Source organism: Coenobita brevimanus, chromosome 98 (assembly GCF_032717465.1).
Source record: "Coenobita brevimanus isolate Jiangsu-jjx chromosome 98, ASM3271746v2, whole genome shotgun sequence".
Classification (NCBI taxonomy): domain Eukaryota; kingdom Metazoa; phylum Arthropoda; class Malacostraca; order Decapoda; family Coenobitidae; genus Coenobita; species Coenobita brevimanus.
In genome coordinates, this window is record NC_137051.1 from 30,378,019 (window position 1) to 30,401,204 (window position 23,186).

General features: G+C 43.2%; 1 protein-coding gene across 1 annotated transcript in view; it reads right to left on the bottom strand.

Annotated features, from left to right (window-relative positions):
- Nucleotides 1-487: 487 nt before the first annotated feature.
- Nucleotides 488-23,186, bottom strand: part of LOC145414121 (uncharacterized) — a 37,570-nt gene continuing 14,871 nt past the window's right edge. Inside the window, exon 2 of the mRNA XM_080283681.1 lies at nt 488-2,278. Within this exon, the coding sequence (XP_080139807.1) occupies nt 726-2,278 (1,553 nt within the window). The 3' untranslated portion in view covers nt 488-725. The remainder of the gene's footprint in view (nt 2,279-23,186) is intronic.

Consider the following 23,186-nt stretch of genomic DNA (forward strand, 5'->3'; position numbering starts at 1 on the left):
TTGAAGGAGGGAGGAGGCGAGGTAGGCCAAGAAAAAGGTGGAGAGATATGGTGGATGAATGTGTGAGGAAAAGAGGTTTGGAGGTCAATGAGGCTAGGGAAATGACAAGTGATCGAGCTGGCTGGATGAATGTTGTGAGAAGAAGTGCATGATCAGGGATTTGGCACCCCTTTTTAATGTGGCAGCATCCGGATTGACTCAATAATATATGTTTATGTGAAGCTACAGAACGTGGTGAATGTTTCTGGTGTATCCGATAAAGCCAGGATCTGGAGGCTTGAATGATGAGTGAATGGAAGTGTGGCCCATTGGACTGGGCAAATTTGGGCTGTATGGACATTGCTACTCCTCATCCTGCCCTAGGGTAGGAAAGGAGGTCTGGATGATGATGATGATGATGATGATGATGACTATTAAACTCAAATTTCATTGTGATATTCTTGTTTCAAGATTAATGAAAAATGTAGGTTACATGAATTTTTCTTAGTACTCCTATGACACAAAGAATGGAAAGCTATGACATCGGTACTATAACAATTATGAGAAGGATATACTGTATGTATGCAGTTCAATACAAGTGAAAAACTGAGGGAAAATACACTATTCAGATCTCAAGGATCACTCCAACTATCATTCTGGTAATGATAAACATTAAAATTACTGTACAATACTGAATCAGGATATAAAGCAAGCCCTAGTTAGCCTAACTCATGGGAATGCAGTAATCACTGGGGATATGCATAAACAATCTGGTAAACTGCAGCTTCAGTTTCAAATGATTCTGACATCTGCACTTGATCCTGGATGTTAGATACTTCTGCCTGGTCAGGTGGTGGTGACTGGACAGTTGGGGTAATAACAGTATTAACAACAGCTGCTTGGGGTGTGGGCTCAGCAAGCTGTGGTGGTGGTTTCTTGGCTCGCTTGTATTTGACTAGCTGTGTGTGTGTGGTACCATCACTCTTTATGGAGTGGATGTACACCCCATGCACACTTTTGATGTGTGCTGTCAAATTGCACCGCTGAGAAAAGTTAGATGGGCACAGGTGGCATGTGAACGGTTTCTCCCCAGTATGGCTCCTCAAGTGTGACTGAAGCTTTCCTTTGTACACAAAGTATTTATTACAGTGCTCACACTTAAACTTCTTATTGTTTTCATTGTGTTCCTGCCATTTGTGTTTACGAACGGCCAATTTGTGGGCAAAGGATTTGCCACAGATGTCACAAAGAACTGGCCTCTCCCCTGTGTGTGTAGCTATGTGTACTGTATACTGAGACTTCCACAAAAATCCTTTATTGCAGTACTTGCAAACAAACTTGGGTGCATGAGACAGACGGTGGAAATACATCTGTTGTTTATTATCACATACCTTCCCACATTCACTACAGGCGGTTGGATGATGCTTGTACTGGTGTATTCTTAGAGATGTCTTGCATTCAAAGGACAATGAGCAGTCAGCACATGTTAGATCTCCCTGTCTGTGTTCTTTTAACCTTTGTTCTTTGGAGAAGAACTTATCACAACTAGGACAGTGGAATGTATTTGCCCCTATTACTGCTGGTCCCTTTTTCCCGTTGATGGTTCTTTTAAGGTGGACCATAGAAACGTGGACAGATAATACATCCTGACGTCCAAACCTGCGACCACAGTGCTCACAAACAAAACGTCTCTCCCCATCACTATGCTTTGTGTCTTTATGTCGCTCCAGGTTGTGTGGTCGAGTAAACACAACACCACATACATCACATGGGAAGGAAAATTCTGTTGAGTCATGTTCATCCTTAGCATGGCGTTGCAGCCTTGAAAATGTAGGAAAGATCCGCTCACACATCTGGCAGGCAAATTCTTGGGTTCGATCCATGCGTTTCTTGACTGCCTTCTCCTGTATGTAGTGCATGTCGCTTAGCTTTTTTAGTCGGCGTTTTGTCCTCAGCCCATAACCTTTTGTTCTAAGGATCTCCAAGGCTAATTCTTCATCCTCCTCATCTACATGCTCATTTTTAATTGAGATTTCTTTATTACAATCTATGTCCTTTTCATCTCCATTTAGCTGCAGTTCCTCTTCAAAATTATCAGGAGATGGGAGACGTCTCTTTCTCTTCCTACCTCTCTTCTTTCTGAACAACAGACTCTGGTGCCCATGATTCTCTTCACCTTCACCTCCTTCCTCCTGGAAATCATGATCTGTGTTGCCATCCCTATCATCTTCAGCATCTTCAACACTGAAGAGAGGACCTTTGCCTTTCAAGATTCTCCCACTTCTGGAGTACCGCTGATCTGGAATGTTGATAACATACATTATTGAAGACTATTTTGCTAGGTTTACTTTACTCTGCATGAACTACAGAAAATACCAACAAACTTCCCTACCCACACATACTTGAGGTCACTTAGTGTATTGGATATGGAATGCCGTAGCTGCATATCATGCTTCAGTAGTATGAACAACAAATCCTTTCCTTTAGTTCTTCTTCATTACTAAAATGTGTCATATTGTTTATAAAGGCTCCAACATGCTTGCATGCATCAGCCTTAGTCATCTAATGGCAGCTCTCCATGTTGCTCAATCTCTGGCAGCTTCCCTATTCAGTTCCTTATCCCTTAGGTCACACTCTATGGCCTCGTCCTAGGTCTTTTTTTGGTCTGCCCCTTGTAACCTTTCCTCTAATGTTCACACTTCTCACCTTCTGCACCCAACTGTCACCCTCCATCCTCTCAACATGCCCAACTATCTCAGTCTATCCCTCGTCATCGCAACACCAATACAGTTGAGTCCAATACTTCCTCTCAGCTCTTCAATTGCAATCCTAGCCCCCCCAGGCCTCAAATTCAAGGACACACTACATGTTGTATTCATCTAATCATTGTCACTTCTGTGTGTCTGAGCCTAAGAATATCCTCTTAATATACTGCCCAGGTTTCACTACCATACGGCATTACATTCCTAACATATGATGCATACAAAGCTCCCTTAGCACGAAGGGAGAATTCTCTGTTAGGAGAGGCAACAGCCCCCTGAACTTCCTCCAACCATTCCTTACCCTCGCCACACCTCCAGCACATAACATGTTCCCCAAATAACAAAACTCCCCCACATACTCAAAAGATTCTCCAGCAACATCAATCCTTTCATGTCTGACAGTCTCTACATGCTCTCCCCGCATACTGCATGCATGAAGTTAGCATTATTTTGCAGCCTACCTCTGATACCATTACATTTCTTATGCACCCAAATATCATAAACACTACACGAGACTGAGTTACATCCCACACTCTTGTGGCAATCAGCAAATGGCCACACTCCCTCTGCTTTGACAGCACCACCACCAGCCCTAGATACTGTATCAGTGCTTTAGTTTTATCTGCATTTACTCTCAAACCTTTCTGCACCATTCGATCTCTCCATTTCCTAAATATTTCCTCTGCCTCCCCTTCACTCTCTCCAAACAACACTAAGACATCAGCATACATTTCCTGTGGGAGTCTATTTCTGAAGTCATGTCACAGCACTTCATGCACCATGACAAACAATAAGTGGCTCAAAACTGAGCCCTGATGCAAGCTAACATTCAGAAAATTCATCACTCAAACATCCATTTACTCTCACCTGAGTGCATGCATACATACATACAGGGGCACACCCAGGAATTTTCTAAGGGGGGGGCCCGTAGTGAAGTGAGGTCAGGTAATCCGATAATTACTGGGAGGTCATATGCAGGTTTAGAGTCAGAGAGCTGCTGGCTCATGTGTTACTCTTTGTATGTACTTGCCAATTTCTCATGTTTTGCTGTTATCGAAATAAATATATATAAATTTTTAAAGGACCCAGAGAGCTAAGGCCCCCCCCCCCCCAGGTGCACCCCAGCATACATAGCTATAACCACTGTAACCAGCCACTCCTCTATCCTATGCTTTCTTACTACCCACTAAACCAGCTCCCATGGGACTCTGTCAAAGGCCTTCTCCACATAAACAAAAACAAAGCACAGCCCCCTTTTCTTTCCTATATATTTTTCCTGAAGCTGTTGGATAATGAATATGGTATCAGTGGTTCCTTTGCCTAGCATAAACCCAAACAGCAGCGACACACTGAAACAATACTGAAACATAACACTCATGAACACTATTCAGGTCCCTCCTCACTACTATCCTGCTACCCTATATCTCTCACTCTCCTTCAACTTTCATGTATATTTCAACCCTTCCTCCGCCATCCTTACTGACTTGAACTGAATATTGACTGACCTTGCTCCACCCTTTCAATACTGTCCCAACCTCCACACTCCCTCAATCTCTTCCATCCATTATTTTCTTTACCTAATTCTTTAATCAATTCACTGGCAATCTTTTCCTCTGTATCTTTTCTCTCAACTTTATCTCTGATTTCATCTTTATCACCAAACAATGTCACATTTTTTTTCCTATCTACTGTCTCTCTCATTAGCTATTGAGGCTGGACCGGTGGACAGGTGTGTGTGGTCTAATGCCGACAGTGTGAGGACGTTTTTGTTGCGTTTGCACATTCGCTGTTCACTGAGCCGCGGATGATCCATCGTTGTTGCAAATCATTCCCATTGTATAGTGGGCATAGGGTACTAAAATTTTGACACTGTATAAGCGAAATATCGTACAAAGAGGCATCGTATAATGAGGGTTTACTGTACCAAATAATATATACCAAAACGAAATTAGGTAAGTGATAGTGCCATACACCTGGAATTGGCTAATTATCACCTGACAACACCTCACATGCACTCGTTCGCTAATTTTCGTTGCTTATTTCCCCTTGAAATATGACGTATAATCTATTCTCATAATAAAAATATACATAAGGAGGAAAGGGAGAAGCCTAAGTGATATTTACATTCACCTGGAACTACCTAATTTATAATGTATTGTCTAGATTTCCTGCCAATCATTTCATAACTATATATTAGCAGCTCTCACGAGGCTGACGTTGGCAGTAATGCATTCTCCCTAGGTAGGCCACCCCGGCCCACCAGTATCAGTTTACTGTCGTCTTTCAAGGTGAAAGTACGTCAGATTCATGCCTGCTAACATCCGCCGCTTTTTAGCCCCATGCAAAGGGCCCTGTGACCTCTACCCCCTACTAAACCTCGTGTGGAAAGAGGTAAAGGGCTGACAATTATTAGAGAGTGACTACGATCTTTCTGGTGAGTAAAACAGTGCAAGTGGAATTGTAAATAATGTGTAAACAGCAAGTGAAAGCAATGAATGCAAATATAAGTGAACAGTGGAAAATAGTTTTATAAGTTACTGCAAGTGACAGTGCATAACACAGTGTAAATAAAATAGAAATGTAAATAATGTAAATAAAATAGAGAACGTACACAGAAATGTAAATGAGTAGTATTATAAGAATACGAGTATATATACTAGGAGTAATGAAACTGAAAGTTTCACTCTAGCATGTATGAATACTATGAGTTATGAGAGTGAAGGTGAAAGTGACAATCATTCTCAACGCTAGTATACAGGACGAGAAAGTGAATGCTACGTATTTTACTGAAAGAGAAATTGAATCCCTACAGTGACAATAAACTACTATTACTGAAGGAAACTTCTGGATAAAGACTGTAGATATATATATGTTATATAGTAATAGAAATATAAACTATGTGTGTTTTTTTGAATAATAAATGACAGAACACCAGCGGCGAACGATGTCAAGTAGGAAAGTCATACGCCCTCGTAATTTTCGTTGCTTTCACAGTTTTTTTTTTTTTTTTTTGAGTATGGATTCCAAACTATTTGAGAATCATAGAATAGTGTTTCTAGTGATAATATCAGGCTGTGGTAATCATATTATGGGTTGTCGGGAAGTGTAAAGTGGAGACTTCGTTACCCAACTTCAGAGGTCTCCACAAGTCCTACGGTACTCGACAAAGGCTCAACAAACACCCTAGGAGAAAGCTGAAGGTATATGCCATAAGCATATGTGATTTTAATATTCTAGGACTAATAACTGATTTTTGGCAAATATTTTTAGAGAGTCTGTCGGAGCGCGAATATACCCGCGGGAGCCGCAAGTCAAAGCAAAACAAGCCCGCGGTTAAGGGGTTAAATAGCAGTCATTATATATATACAGTAAAAGTCCTATTATTCAGCACCTGATTATTCGGTAGATCCGGCATTTTGAGAAATAGTCCCATTTACGAAAATCTTTGATTGTTCGGCTGATGTCTGGAATAATCTCGGCAGTCAAGGAAATGTTATCTGTGACTTGTAGGCCTAATGTTTCATTACACTTCTATATGTTCACTATAATCAGGTATAGTACTGTATTGATTACAATATTGAACTGTATCATACAGGACTGTAACCATCCCCCCAAATTAGTGAGGGTTACGTTCCAAGCCCCCTCACTAATTCTTGAAATTCGCTCATTCTTGACGTTTTCCTGAATATGATATTTACCGCTAACTGCGTAGCTCATGAACCACTGATACTGTAATGCATTACCCATAAACAGATGTTGCTTGTTAAATCAGTTTCCCCGTTGTTTTTAGGTGTACGGCTGTGACAGCTCTTGTATTTTTATTCTTCAGCATAATGGTGGAAGGGACCTAACCTAACCAAGTTTAACTGTATCTAATAATTTAACCAAACCTAACCTAAGTCAGAAAAATACATAAAATAAACTGGGGGAATATGAATTGCTAAGGTTTTTCTGATGAAAGTTAAACGTACATTTAGCGCCCATTCGTTTGTTCGTTTCTGTGTTTATATGTGAATGAGTATTGATGCAAACAGTAATGTATCCCATTGACCCCTTAATAACCTCCAGCACTGAACAACCCTTTACAGTACCGATGTCAGTGATATCAAGTTAGTGTGAGCTATAAAAAAAAAAAAAAAGAACAATTATGGGGAGGGAACGAAGGTCACTGGAATGTTTACATGACTCTACGCTACGATTCCAAGCAGTCAGGCAGTTGGTTAATCTCATGTTTTCACCGATTTAGTAAACGCACCATAACTTTATCAATTCTTCCATGACTCATAGCAAATCATAGCATCAGTTTAGGAAGCTAAATAACACATTGCTAGGTGTGCCAGACGATTATCTTCACATCTTTAAGAAAAATAAATTGATTTCAGAAGAATGGAAGAAACTTACTCTATGTACTCAAAGAGGGATTAAATTTCTTCCATTTTCTTGAGGATGTGAAGATAATCATCTGGCACACCTAACAATGTGTTATTTAGCTTCCTAAACCCATGCTGTGATTCGTTATGATTCACCGGAGAACTGAGAAAGTTACGGTTCATTTAGCAAATGAGCGAAAACATCTGAGATAAAGCGACCTCCCGACTGCTTGGAATTGTAGCATATGGCCATATTCTTAAAAATAATTCCTTCCCTAAACTTTTCCTTCCCTTCGAAGGATTTTTCTTTCCGTTCAGTATGCGTAAAGATTTCCTTGGAAGGGAAGGAAAAATGTTCAGGTTGGTAGCCCTGTTAAACTAAAATGACACATCCTGCTGATATTTGGTATCATGGAGCGTTAAATTTATAAACTAATACATCAAAACACGCATATCTCGTGCTGGATAATGAAAGCACAGCACATTTGAGACATGGGAGGTCGCCACCACATCTATACTGTTGGTTTGTATTCAGCCATAAATGCCATTCTGGCCAACACCGCAGCGGTGTTCACTCCTCAAGACAATATTTTGATAATAAATTATATTCAAGGAATATTATTACGCTTAATGTTGTTATTAGTAAGTGTAAAGAATCACTTGTTAATGTCCGTCTCGTGTACTCGCATGGCGGCGCTCACTTGTTTTTTTTCCAGCTGGAAGACATGAGCCGAACCACACGTGTGACCTTGACGGCAGATTTTCCTTTTTCGGGCAAATTAACAACCAAAATGTTTCTTGAAATGAATCCTCGTTTGACCCTTGCCATAATGTATAAGATTTGTCAGTGTCAGATCATAAAAGACTGGATGAATATCGGTGGTAGTGCGTCGTCTGCTCTGTTTATGTCTGGCTAATTGTCTCAGCCGACATGGGTAACACTTTTAAAGAGATGCAAATAGCTCTTAAACATTAATATAGTGTTGTAAACTGCACCAATAAAATTATACAGTAACTTCTGTCAACATTTTATATATTTATAAGACAATGAACCACAACGCACAAAATTTATGAAGGAATTTTTGAAGAGAAGGGTCAAGGAATTCCTTCAAGTTCCAATAATTTCTGCTTCCCAGAGGAAAAACCTTTCTCTTCGCACGGCTCAGGAAGGGAAGGATTTTTTTTTAAATACTACTTCAGCTAAAGACTTCCTTCCCATGCCTCTACAAGGGAAGGAAATGTTTAAGAATACGGCCGATAGAGTCGTGTAAACATACCAGTGACCTTCGTTCTCTTCCCATAATTGTTCTGTTTTTCATAGCTCATACTAACTCGACATCACTGACATCAGTACTGTAAAGGGTTGTTCAATGTCAGAGGTTATTAAGGGGTTAATGGCATACATTATTGTTTGCATCAATACTCTCCCTTTCATGTGCAAGCAAAAAAACGAACAAAAGAATGAGTACTAAATGTACATTTAACTTTCATCAGAAAGACCTTACCAATTCATATTCCTCCACTTTATTTTATGTAATTTACCGACTATTTTATTTTGTTTGGAAAAAGTACTGTATACAGTACACACTCCAAACATATTTGTAATAATATAAGTAGTGATGACAATGTTCACCAATACAAATGATGTACTGAGCTGATAAGTAATATTCCGTATCATTTCAGCCAGGGTTAGTGCCCCTCCCCGGAAAACAACTAACTAAAAAAACAAACAAGAAGCCTCGGACAAGGACTGACCAAATGATGACGACCAAGGACCGGACAAAGGACTTGGTAATGGCTACGTGGAATGTAAGAGGAGTGAATGATGAGGTGAAAGAGAGAGAGATTGTCCAGGTGCTTGAGGGTGTAAAAGTGGATGTATGTGGAATGACTGAAACAAAATGGAGAGGAGAAAGTGTGAAAGAATGGGAGTATGGATGGGGTATATGTGTAGGAGTAGGTGAGAATGAGAGGGCAAACGAAGGAGTATGTATAGTTGTGAGTAAAAGATGGAAGAAGAGCATAAGACAGTATGGATCAGTTGGGTCAATGATTGTGTGGGTAAAGTTGAAAGTTGGAATACAAATGTGGGCGATTGTGTGTGTGTATGCGCCAACGCAAGATCGTGCTAGCAGAGTGAGAGAAGACTTCTGGACAAATGTGGAAGTGTGCATGGAAAAGTTTGGAAGGAATGAGAGAGTGTTTTTGATCGGTGGTACGAATGGTAAAGTAGGGAATGTGAAGGTGGATGGAATAGTTGGTGAGTGGGGTGTGCCTGCTGAGATAGAAGAGAATGGCAGTGCGTTAGTGGACATTTGTGCTGGGAAGGGATTGGTGATAACCAATACCCTCTTCAGGCACAAAATGATCCACAGGTATACATGGCAAGTGATGAGAAGGGTGGCTGGTAAACTGAATGAAAGGAAGGCAATGATTGATTATGTGTGTGTGGATGAAAGGATGCGAAGATGTGTAATGGATGCAAGAACTTATAGAGGCTGGGGGAGTGGACTTTCTGACCACTACTTGGTAGTGGCCAGAATTAGGATACAAGTAAGATGGATGAATAGAAGAAGGGAAAGATGAGAGGAAGGAGTGGTTGCAAGGAGAGTGGAAAGGTTACAAGAGGATGAGAAAAAGGCAGAGTATAAGAGAGAAGTGGAGGAACGATTGGGCAAATATGGATTGGAGCAGATGGGGGACGTGGAAGGTGTGTGTAGGATATTTACAGAAGAAATATGTGCAGCAAATGATGTGGTGTGTGGGAGGAAGAGAAGACGGAGGGGGTGCAAGGAACAGCGTGGTGGACTGAAGATGTGAGACAGGCTGTGGCACAAAAGAAGAAAGCATACAATGAATGGATGAGAAATAGGGGCGTGGAAGAAGTTGAGAGGCGGAAGAGAGAGTTATATGTAGAAAGAAAGAGAGAGGTGAAAAGATTAGTAAGAGAGAGTAAGAAGAGAGTGGATGAGGAATTTGGAAGGAATTTGAGTGTAAAGTGGAGGGATGGTAAGAAAATGTTCTGGAAAGAGGTGAAGAGAGTAAGACAGGGTGGAAGTGAGGTTAGCATGGGACTGAAAGATAAAAATGGTAGATTACTAGTGGAGAAGGGAGAAAAAGTGAGCAGATGGAGAGAACACTTTAAGGAATTGCTGAACATACAGGATGGAAGTAATGTGAGTATAAGTGGCTGGGGAATGGCTGGGAGAAGGAGGGAGGTGAGAAGACAGGAAGAAATCAGTAGGATAGAAGTTGTGGAAGCAATATAAAAAGTGAAATTGGGGAAAGCCCCAGGAATTGATGGAGTGTGTGGTGAAATGCTAAAGCATGGGGGAGAGATAGTAGTAGAATGGATGTGGAAGATGTGCAGATTGGCCTGGGAGGAAGGTAGAGTCCCGGAGGATTGGAAGTCAGGTATAATTATTCCCTTGTCCAAAGGAAAAGGGGAAAAAGAAGTGTGTGGTAATCATAGGGGCATTTGTCTTCTTAGTATAATAGGAAAAGTGTATGGTAGGATACTTATTGACAGAGTTAGAGAAGGAACAGAGGAATTTGTTGGAGAAGAACAGGGAGGCTTTAGGAAGGGAAGAGGTTGTGTAGATCAGATATTCATTCTTAGATCTTTAGTGGAAAAGTTTCTACAGAAGGGAAAGAAGTTGTATGCGGCTTTCATGGATTTGGAGAAAGCATATGACAGGGTGGATAGACAAGGGTTGTGGAAAGTATTAAGAATATATGGAGTAGATGGAAAGTTGTTGAATGCTGTGAAGAGTATGTATGATGGTGCTAAGGCTGCAGTGCGTGTGGATGGTGAACTGAGTGAATTTTTCTCTTTGGAGGTTGGGTTGAAACGGATGTGTCATGTCTCCATGGTTGTTCAATCTGTTCATGGATGGGGTAATAAAAGAGGTACAAGGTAGAGTAGTGGATGTTGAAGTGGCCCTGGTGAGAGAGGATAGTGTTTGGAAACTCCCTGTACTGTTGTTTGCAGATGATACTGTGTTGTTGAGTGAAGACAAATGGGAGCTGCAAGGCTTGGTGGATGAGTTTGGGAAAGTGTGTAAGAAACGGAATCTAAAGGTGAATGTACGGCAGAGTAAAGTGATGGTCTTTGAGAGAGGTGAAGTCAGTGAATGTACAGCGAGGTTGGATGGTGAGGAATTGGAAAATGTGAGTACGTTTAAGTACTTGGGTAGTGTGATGAGGAAGGATGGAGGTTTGGAGGGTGAAGTGCTTGAAAGGGTACAGCAGGGAAGAAAGGTTGCTGGTTCTTTGAAAGCAGTGATAAGAAACAGGGAAGTGAGCATGGAAGTGAAAAAGTTACTACATGACAGTATTGTGATACCAACTCTAACGTATGGAAGTGAAGCTTGGACGTTGTTGGAAGGACACAAGTCAAGAGTGAGAGCAGTGGAAATAAGTTACTTGAGAGGAGCCTGTGGAGTCACATGGAGAGACAGGCTGACGAATGAGGATATAAAGGAGCGTTGTGGTGTGGATGTGGATGTGATAGGAAATGTTATGAGGAACACACTGAGGTGGTTTGGCCAAGTGGAGAGGATGGAGGGTGAAAGACTGACGAAGAGAGTGTATGTGAGTGAGGTGGAGGGGGGAAGAGGGAGGAGGAGACCGAGGATGAGATGGAGGGATGGGGTGGAGAGGTAAATGAGAGAGGGGGGTGTGAGTTGGGAGCAGGGCAGTGAAATGGCGGGGGACAGGACGACGTGGAGGCGATTTGTTTGTGGCCACCCCAAACAGGATTAAGGCGTCTGGCAATAGATAGATAGATAGATTTCAGCCATCCAGGAAGTGTTATCTGACTTGTAGGCGTACTGTGTCATTAAACTTGTATATGTTCACTAACTTATATATATATTTCAGATTCAGGTATAGTACTGTATTGATTACATTACTGTACTGCATACAGTACTCTCTCCAAACAGTTGCAATACCATAAGTGGTGATGACAGTGTTCACCAATATACTGTAATTAAGGTACTGAGTGGGTAGGTTTTTTGATTATTCGGCAAATCCAATTTCTCAGCAGCAGCCCGGTCCCATAGATGCCGCATAATAGGACTTTTACTGTATATACATATATATATAATATATATATATATACATATATACATATATATATAATATATATATATATATATATATATATATATATATATATATATATATATAAATATATATATATATATATATATATATATATATATATATATATATATATATATATATATACTGTATAAATACGGTATGCGGCCACCACTCACACAAAGCGAGATCCTAGTGAACGAAACTCACATAACATGGAAGGCAAAATTAGAGGCCAAAAAATGGTCACAATGCGAAAATGACATATAATGCAGGTGGAGGAAGCTGGCTATTTTTTGAAACCATACTACACTGCAACGATAGAGATGACGCTGCCAAGGGCCTCAAATTATGGTTCAAACAGTCATAACATGGAACAATGGGGTCATGACATGGTGGGAACAGACATAACGTGGCCTGTGATAGTCACATATGGCTGTCACGTGTTCTTTGCTTTTTTTTTTTTTTTTTTGTAGGTGGGTGGGTGGGGGGGAGGGGGCATGGAACTCCACTCCACCTCCCCCCAGCAAGCCCACAACCTCTTCCATTCAAGGTGGGAACCATCTAGTGTTTGTATGTAATGAAGTCTTTATGAGGCAGATAAATGTCCTGGGAAAAAAAAGCTGAAAATTGTCCAAAAAGGTGAACTAGAGGTTGGCTTGGGTACCACGAAACCCTTTAACCCTTTAACCGCGGGCATTGTTTTGCCCCGACTGGCCTCTCCCGCGGGGGTTCCAGCCAAAATGTAAACAAACTTTAAACCTTTATAACTCTGCACAGAATAAATCTAGAGCGAAAAATATGGTACCATTAGAAAGTACTAACCTTCGGCTTTGCAATGATGTAGGTTTCATGATTTCGTTGACTATCACTGGATGGGCAGTGCCATTAGAAGTGAGCAATCTAAAATCACTATTTTTCGCTCACACGCCATTACCTTTGCTCACACACCATTACCAAATGCCAACCTCATTCCGAAAATAATACTATAAACATATATGAACACTACACATACGATAAACACCCACTGTGTGTTCACTGAGGCAGGTAAAAGGCACTGTAATTGCCCGCACTTCACTGCCACATCAGTGGTGTCGTAATCACTATTTTTCGCTCACACACCATTACCAAATGCCAACATCATTCTGATAATAATACTATAAACATATATGAACACTGCACATACGATAAACACCCACTCTGTGTTCACCGAGTCAGGTAAAAGGCACTGTAATTGCCTGCACTTCACTGCCACATCAGCAGTGTTGTCACTCACACAGCTGGACAGATACTGATGCATGTTTGGTCAGGGGTGGGGTGGGGGGCCCAGGGGGTGGGAGGTGGGGGTGCAGGGGGGGGGGAGGAGGGAGGTGGGGGTCAGCTGGAGTGAAAGAATTTAATAGCTACTCTCCCTTGAAACAATTGGCACACGGAAAAAACGCGCGGTATTCAAAATATTCACAAACATTCGAGAATGACACCCGCGGTTTGGTCCAGTTTTTGCAGTGTCATTCTGGGATGACACCCGCGGTTAAAGGGTTAACATGTACACACATGGCCCTATAACGTGGAATATTCATAAAGCGGGAGATTCAGGGTACAATATTCCTGCATTATGCGGTCAGTGACTGTATATACGGTAAAACTTCTGCAAGTAGGCATCCTATAAGTCGGAATTATGCACAAGTCATAATGGCACATGAAAACTGTTAATGAAAATAATTTAAAATGTTCAAAATCGGTCAAAGAAAATCTTGGGAAAATTTCCCAAAAGTTGTAAAATGACATCTAATGGAAGGGCCATCATGGAATGATGGAGCATCATTCGATGCTGTGAAGGCTCGTGCTGCTCCACGGTCAGAAAATTCTCGTAAAACTACCCCTTAGACATGAAATTGTGGCTAAGGGAAGCCATAACTCAGTATGATGATGCACTGGCTCATCATGTTCTAGCCTGTGAGGGCCCGCCAGCCACCTCCCACCCAGTGTTGCTAATAAGGCAGCTTGCTCGCCAAATGTAGGGGTTTATAAAAATAATCCTGGGGGTAATAAATAATAAAGCTTACTCTATATCTGGCATATTGTACAGTCCTATCTAGCATTGTTTTCCTTAGTTGTCCCTAATTTCTATCAGTCTGGTGGAGTTTTATCACTGTTTAGGCCAGTCTAGCAGATTTCTGTGCTGTACAGTACTATGCATTCCGTTTGGCAGCACTGCCAATTCCCACAACCTAACGCCTCACTCTGCCTCAGTCTATCATCTGCTACCACTTGCGTCAGTATTCTCTTGCATTCCACTCCGTATTCCACACTTTTATTTCTAGCCAGCATGGCTTCCAAGGCTCCTTCAGACAGGAAGGGGATGAAGCTGAAGACCCTGAGCATTCAAGAGAAGCTGAAAGTTTTGGAAAGTATCGATGTTGGAAGCTCGATGCGTGCCATAAATGCGGAGTTTAACCTGAAGCCGAACACGTTTACGATATAAAGAAGAACAAGAACATGTGTGTACTGTACAGTATTAAGTGTAAGGTACAGTACAGTACTGTACTCTTGTTCAACTGTGATTTTTTGTGTGTGTGTGTGTGTGTGTGTCCAACTCTGCGCAATAGCTTCAGGGCCTATTTCTGGGGGGAAGTGTCCTATCCCAAGGCCCAGTAGTACTCCTGCACCTCCACATGTCACCACTTTGGCACTAACACCCACCGTCCATTTTGAATACATGCTAAGGCTGTCTCATACAGGACTAGTGTACTGGTATTAGGAGGGGTATTTTTATGACATGTCAGTGGGTCTTCCGGTAGATCAGGAAAGTCTATCTATTGCCAGACGCCACAATCCCGTAAGGGGTGGCCATATGACTTTGAGTTATTTGTTTGACGAGGAGGGGCACTAACCCTCCACCAACCCACTTGTTGACACATACGGAGCACGCATGGTTTGGTTATATGGTTACCACCCAGCGTTGTACGTGGTTTCTTGGTTTACAGGAAACCATTTGGCTTGTCACTCTATGTAAAGCCACCTATAAAGGAAAGAAATGCAATAAGAAGTGACAGAAAAGGTGGGAGAAATAGGAAAAGAGGAGGGCAGGCACAGAAAAAGAATGATAAAGGCTAAGGAAGAAGTAGGCAGCACTACATCAAGTGAGTGGATGATGGTCCTTTTATGAAATTCAAATCCTTAAACCGTTCCCTGCCCCAGCCGGGATTCGAACCTGGGGGGTCCATTAGGACTGCAGGCCGCCCCTCTACTGATTCAGCCACCGCCTCCCCCAAGAATCGTTGCACACATGCGATCATATGCTCCCTTACCACCTCTCCATCTTACAAAGAGGCCCTCCTTATGCTTGAATTACACCCTCTGCAAGCATGGTAAGTGATTTTTTTGTTGTTTTTCGTTGGTCAGGAATCTCATATTTTCCATAAGTCAAAATTACAGTCAAGTCGGAATGGCCTCAGTCCCAATTATTCCGACTTAGAGAGGTTTTACTGTATACACTCGACCTCCAATTAAGTGTAAATATGGTTGATAGTATGCAACGCATTTTTGTCAGTGCGCATAATTCAAATACTATAAACAATGCAATAAATAGAATATAGTTGACATCCTCCCCAGTCAGCACATTTTCGCCGCATTTTACTCATCTTTTTATACCCATCCAACGGCACTCCTTCCTTCTCCTTTCTGTTGATGTAATGAGACAGGCAGCATTCCATATGAATAAGAACTGTGTTGGTGAAATGACTCAGGAGTTGCTAAAGTACATGAGGCAGTTGCAGATGCTGAGGAAAAGGGAGTGGGTACTCCGTGGTGGTTTGTTTACAGATGACTATGAGGCGCCAAGGCAGTCGATACTGTTAGCCATTTCAGCTCGCAAAAACATGAGGGTGACGGGCACTCGACTCTGCTAGCTGTTTTGCCTCACAAAAGCTGCTCACATGTTAGCCACTTTTGGTCTAGTGTGACGCCGCCTTCAGGTGACCTGAGTCCCGCTTTTAGGCGGGACAGTCCAGCATTTTCAATTGTAACTAAAATGTCCTGCTTTTTGTGAATATTATATTAAATTTCCCGCTTTTACAAAATTACTGTTACATTATTTATAATATGACCATCTTTTATGAAACTGTGACTATCTATCTATCTATCTATTGCCAGATGCCTCAATCCCGTTTGGGGTGGCCACAAACAAATCGCCTCCAAGTCGCCCTGTCCCCCACCATTTCACTGCCCTGCTCCCAACTCACATCCCCCTCTCTCATATACCTCTCCACCCCATCCCTCCATCTCATCCTTGGCCTCCCCCTCCCTCTTCCCCCCTCCACCTCACTCACATACACTCTCTTCGTCAGTCTTTCACCCTCCATCCTCTCCACATGGCCAAACCACCTCAGTGTGTTCCTCATAACGCTTCCTATCACATCCACATCCACACCACAACGCTCCTTTATATCCTCATTCGTCAGCCTGTCTCTCCACGTGACTCCACAGGCTCCTCTTAAATAACTCATTTCCACTGCTCTCACTCTTGACTTGTGTCCTTCCAACAATGTCCAAGCTTCACTTCCGTACATTAGAGTTGGTATCACAATACTGTCATGTAGTAACTTTTTCACTTCCATGCTCACTTCCCTGTTTCTTATCACTGCTTTCAAAGAACCAGCAACTTTTCTTCCCTGCTGTACCCTTTCAAGCACTTCACCCTCCAAACCTCCATCCTTACTCATCACACTACCCAAGTACTTAAATGTACTCACATTTTCCAATTCCTCACCATCCAACCTCGCTGTACATTCACTAACTTCACCTCTCTCAAAGACCATCACTTTATGAAACTGTGACAAAGTAGTAAAATTATGAATAATCCAAACAAAATGAAATACCGAACTGTCTGGTCACCTTATGCATTCCATCCGCCTCGAAAAGTAATATGGAATGTAGCTGGAATGGCTCGGTCTTCCCAGACATGCCCGCACAATTTATAAATACGCGCTCAACACGAACATTATTTAATCGTATTTTTGGGGATGGCGCCCGCATAACTGGGGAATTGCACAATTCATATGCACAATTTTCAAGGATGTACTGTATGTATGTGTGTGTGTATACTGTATGTATATATATATACAATAAAATCTCAAATTTCGACAGTTTAGAATTCGATGAATCAATTTTCGATGCACTTTGGAGTGGTCTGCCTACCTTACTTTTCTATGCACATTCGCGAATTTTGTTGCTCTCAGGGCCAGACTCCAACCAAAACAAGCAAAGATAATATGTTTGATGCGAACCAAAATGCTAGAAGTGAAGGAAAATTATAAGAAGTATGAACCTAACCTAATAGTGTATGTAACATGTGCTCTCAGGGCCAGACTCCAACCAAAACAAGCAAAGATAATATTTTTGATGCAAACCAAAATGCTAGAAGTGAAGGAAAATTATAAGAAAAAGTATGAGCCTAACCATACGTGGACATGCATTTCACTCCTAAAAACAACGGGGAATCTGATTTAACAAGCAACATTTATTTATGGGAAATGCATTACAGTATCAGTGGTTCATGGGCTACGCAATTAGCAGCAAATGTCATTTTCAGGAAGGTGTCAAGAATGAAAGAATTTCAAGAATTAGTGAGAGGGCTTGGAACATAACCCTCGCTAATTTGGTGGGGGTGGTTACTGTACTGTATGATACAGTGAAATACTGTAATCAATACAGTACTATACCTGAATCTGAAAAAATATAGAAATTAATGAACATAAAGAAGTGTAATGAAACATTAGGCCTACAAGTCACAGTTAACACTTCCTGGACTGCTGAGATGATTCTGGACATCTGCCGAACAAAGATTTTCGTAAATGGGACTATTTCTCAAAACTGCCGAAATGTCAGATCTACCGAATAATCAGCTGCCGAACAATAGGACTTTTACTGCATATATATATATATATATATATATATATATATATATATATATATATAATACATATATATATAAATAGATAGATAGACAGATAGATAGATAGATAGATATACAATATATATATATATATATATATATATATATATATATATATATATATATATATATACATACAGTAATCCCTCTAATATCCGAATCTGAACATCCCCACTAACCGGACATAATTGTCCCGGGATCCAGTACAGTAATCCCTCTAATATCCGGACGCCCAATAACCGAACATCCCCACTAACCGAACCTTATCGTCCTGGGATCAAACATTCCCAAAATGGTCCGAAAATCCAAAAAAATCGAGGGGGAGGGGGAAACGAATTTTTCCCACCCACAATTTGAACTTGCCGCGCGCCGCGGGACAGCATTGTTGTGGCGCGTCATTCCTCCAACGTCCACTAGAACGCCGCTGCATCCTCCCCACTTTCTGCCTGTCTCTCACCGCGACAAGACCTACGCTTGTCATCATGCCTGCCCACGTGCTTGCTTTTGTGGTGGTGCCTTACTTGCTGCAGGCACTCCTGCTGCTCTCTGCCCTCTCCTTAGTGTGTGTGATGATGGCCCCGCCTCCTGAGAAGAGGAAGAGAGTGGTGTTGACTCTGGAGAAGAAATGGGAGTTATTGGAGAAAGTAGATGCGGGTTGGTCTTCTTCCAGCATCCTCCGCGAGTTCAACCTGGCTCAATCTACTTTGTTTGATATTAAGAGCTCCCGAGACAAAGTCATGCAGTACACGGCTGACTTCTCGTCGAGATGCAAACGCAACGTGGAGAGGAAGGTGATGTTTACTCCCAAGTATGCAGAGATCGACCGCTCCACGTTGATTTGGTATCGACAGCAACGTGCTGCTGGTGTGATGGTACATGGTACGGAGCTGAAGGCTGCTGCTGAGAAGTTCGCCAGGCTTCACGAAGCCCTAGACTTCAAGGCATCCGAGGGTTGGCTCTTCGCGTTCAAGTTGCGACATGGCCTTACCAACAGTAAAGCTCATGGCGAAGCTTTGGATGCTAACGAGGATGGAGTTGATGAGTTTCGGCACAAGGTGAAGGGATTGATCAACAGGGAGGGCCTTACTCTCGGTCAAGTCTACAATGCTGATGAAACTGGTATATTCCATTGCTCGGTGGCAACAAACACTCTAGCCGATGAGATGGAGAAGCGTGTACCTGGCCGCAAGCTTTCCAAGGAACGGATATCTGCTTTGTGTTGTGCCAATGCTAACGGCATGCACCGGCATAAGCCCGTTATTGTTGGCCGTGCAAAGCAGCCTCGGTGCCTTTGTGGGGTGAAGGATGTCCTTCCTGTCGTATGGTACCATTCTTTGAAGGCATGGTTCACAGCTGTGATCTTCAAAGACTGGTTCCACCGCCACTTCGTCAAGGAGGTCATCAATTACCAGACAGAGACACTGGGAATCCCGCGCGACCAGGTAAAGACCCTCCTTCTCCTTGACAATGCACCTGCCCACCTGTGCGACAAGGACTTGGTGGCTGAGAATGGCCGGATTAGGTGCATATTTCTGCCACCTAATATGACTGCTCTCATCCAACCAATGGACCAAGAAGTGATCGTGGCAACAAAGCACCTATACCGAAGGAAGTTCCTGGACGAGGTAATGGTTGTTCTCGAGGATGAGGACGAGCGCAGGCAGGGATGGGACACGCGAGGCCAGCAGACTTTGGAAAACCTTCGCCGCTACAACATCAAGTCTGCAATCTACAACTGGGCCAGTGCATGGAAGGAAGTCCCACAAGACTCTAGAAAATGGTTGGTCTCGTCTGCTTCTCGGAACAAATGTGGAGTACGATTTCCTAGGGTTTGACGTGGATGACTTCCATGCACGTCTACGTATGCATGGCGACGATGTTGATGTGGACGATGTGCGTGAGTGGTTGGATGATGACGAGGGCGATCCTGGGTATCAGACCTTGTCTGATATCGAGATCGCATCTTCAGTTGCAGGTGTCAGTCCCGAACTTGAAGATTCCGACGAAGACGGCGATGATGATGCAGACTCCGCCCAGCATGACACAACTCCAGCCATCCCCAAGCTGAGCACACTCCGGGAACATCTAGAGTTCGTTCTCGACTACCTGGAACACCCGGACTGCGACAGGGAGATGGGGCCCTTGGGACTTGTGAAGGAAGTGCGTGCTTTCAGGCAGCGCATCATCAATCGCCAGAATTGTCGGTCCTTGCGTCAGTCAACGATTGACAGTTTTTTCAGGCCCGTGACCTCTGCTGTGCCCAGCCCTGGTTCCACTCCGTTGCCTCCCCAAGACAGGCTCTCATGCTCCGAGCCACAGCCCAGGACATCGGCCACGGTGGAGTCACCGCTCGACGTGAGTTTGCGTCTGTCTTCAGAGTCTTCTGCAGTCGGTATGCCATCACCACTACCCAGCGATGCACCCCTAGGTCACCTGCCAGTGATACTCTCGGGCTCTGACAGTGAATAAACAGCAAGAACTTCTCCACTAGACCACACGGGAATTTTGAGTGTTGTGCAGTGGAAAAAACATTGCATTGTGTTAAGGTTTTCAAGTTGGGAGTGAAAAGACTAACTAGAAAAGAAATTTAACGTAAATAACCTTCTGTGTTTTGGCTTTAGAAACTGTTAAAAAACTTGGGAAAAGTTAAAGTGCAGAGTGCAACACTTAGCAATTTACAATGAAACATTATTTGGACTAATGAGTGAACACTGTGAAAAGAACGGACTTCTGTGTGTTAGTGACTAGGTTCAGTGCAAGACTTCATGAACAGTGTAGTGCAAGTGCTTCAGGAAATCCTTCTTAGTGTCAGAGTCCGAGAGGAGGCGGTTATTCATCGAGGTGGCCAGGGACTTGCTGTAAGTAGCCAAAATGTTTCATGTTGTACTCTACTGTATTTTCCATACTATATTTACCAGATGTTTCATATTGTATTTTTTCCCTTACTATACTTACCAGAAAGTGTCATACTGTACTTCTTTCCATACTAAACTTACCTCATGCATGTGCAGTAGGAATGTGTTTTTCAGAGTTCGGTTAGGTTAGGGTCCATAACTACCAGTCCAGGAGCCAGGGACTTGTAAGTACCAGAATGTTTATTAATGTATGAACATACTTCTAAACCCACATTTTGTGTGTCTATTGCATTTATTTCAGTCATTTATGTGCCTTATTGGTGTGATTTGGGTGTTAAATAGGTGCTATGCATGTCCGGAGGGAGTTGTATAGGTGTTTCTCTGTGTTAGGGTCCGTAAGTACAAGTCCATAAGCTGGGGCCCAATATCCGGACAAAACCAATATCCGAACCTACCGATGGCTCTATTGATCCGGATATTGGAGTGATTACTGTATTCCCAAAATGGTCCGAAAACCGCAAAAAAATCGAGGGGGAGGGGGGAAACGAATTTTTCCCACCCACAATTTGAACTTGGCGCGTGCGGCGCGGGACAGCTTTGTTGTGGCGCGTCATTCCTCCAACGTCCACTAGAACGCCCCTGCATCCTCCCCACTTTCTGCCTGTCTCTCGTCGCAAGTGCACGCTTGTCATCATGCCTGCCCACGTGCTTGCTTTTGTGGTGGTGCCTTAACTGCTGCAGGCACTTCTGCTGCTCTCGGGCCTCTCCTTCGTGTGTGTGATGATGGCCCCGCCGCCTAAGAAGAGAAAGAGAGTGGTGTTGACTCTGGAGAAGAAATGGGAGTTATTGGAGAAAGTAGATGCGGGGTGGTCTTCTTCCAGCATCCTCCGCGAGTTCAACCTGGCTCAATCTACTTTGATATTAAGAGCTCCCGAGACAAAGTCATGCAGTACACGGCTGACTTCTCGTCGAGATGCAAACGCAACGTGGAGAGGAAGGTGATGTTTACTCCCAAGTTTGCTGAAGTCGACCGCTCCACGTTGATTTGGTATCGACAGCAACATGCTGCTGGTGTGATGGTACATGGTACGGAGCTGAAGGCTGCTGCTGAGAAGTTCGCCAGGCTTCACGAAGCCCTAGACTTCAAGGCATCCGAGGGTTGGCTCTTCGCGTTCAAGTTAGGGCATGGCCTTACCAACAGTAAAGCTCATGGCGAAGCTTTGGATGCTAACGAGGATGGAGTTGATGAGTTTCGGCACAAGGTGAAGGGCTTGATCAACAGGGAGGGCCTAACTCTCGGTCAAGTCTACAATGCTGATGAAACTGGTATATTCCATTGCTCTTTGGCAACAAACACTCTAGCCGAGGAGACGGAGAAGCGTGTACCTGGCCGCAAGCTCTCCAAGGAACGGATATCTGCTTTGTGTTGTGCCAATGCTAACGGCATGCACCGGCTTAAGCCCGTTATTGTTGGCCGTGCAAAGCAGCCTCGGTGTCTTTGTGGGGTGAAGGATGTCCTTCCTGTCGTCTGGTACCATTCTTTGAAGGCATGGTTTACACCCCAGATCTTCAAAGACTGGTTCCACCGCCACTTCGTCAAGGAGGTCATCAATTACCAGACAGAGACACTGGGAATCCCGCGCGACCAGGTAAAGACCCTCCTTCTCCTCGACAATGCACCTGCCCACCCGTGCGACAAGGACTTGGTGGCTGAGAATGGCCGGATTAGGTGCATATTTCTGCCACCTAATATGACTGCTCTCATCCAACCAATGGACCAAGAAGTGATCGTGGCAACAAAGCGCCTATACCGAAGGAAGTTCCTGGACGAGGTAATGGTTGTTCTCGAGGATGAGGACGAGCGCAGGCAGGGATGGGACACTCGAGGCCAGCAGACTTTGGAAAACCTTCGCCGCTACAACATCAAGTCTGCAATCTACAACTGGGCCAGTGCATGGAAGGCAGTCCTTGTCAAGACTCTAGAAAATGGTTGGTCTCGTCTGCTTCTCGGAACAAATGTGGAGTACGATTTCCTAGGGTTTGACGTGGATGACTTCCATGCACGTCTACGTATGCATGGCGACGATGTTGATGTGGACGATGTGCGTGAGTGGTTGGATGATGACGAGGGCGATCCTGGGTATCAGACCTTGTCTGATAT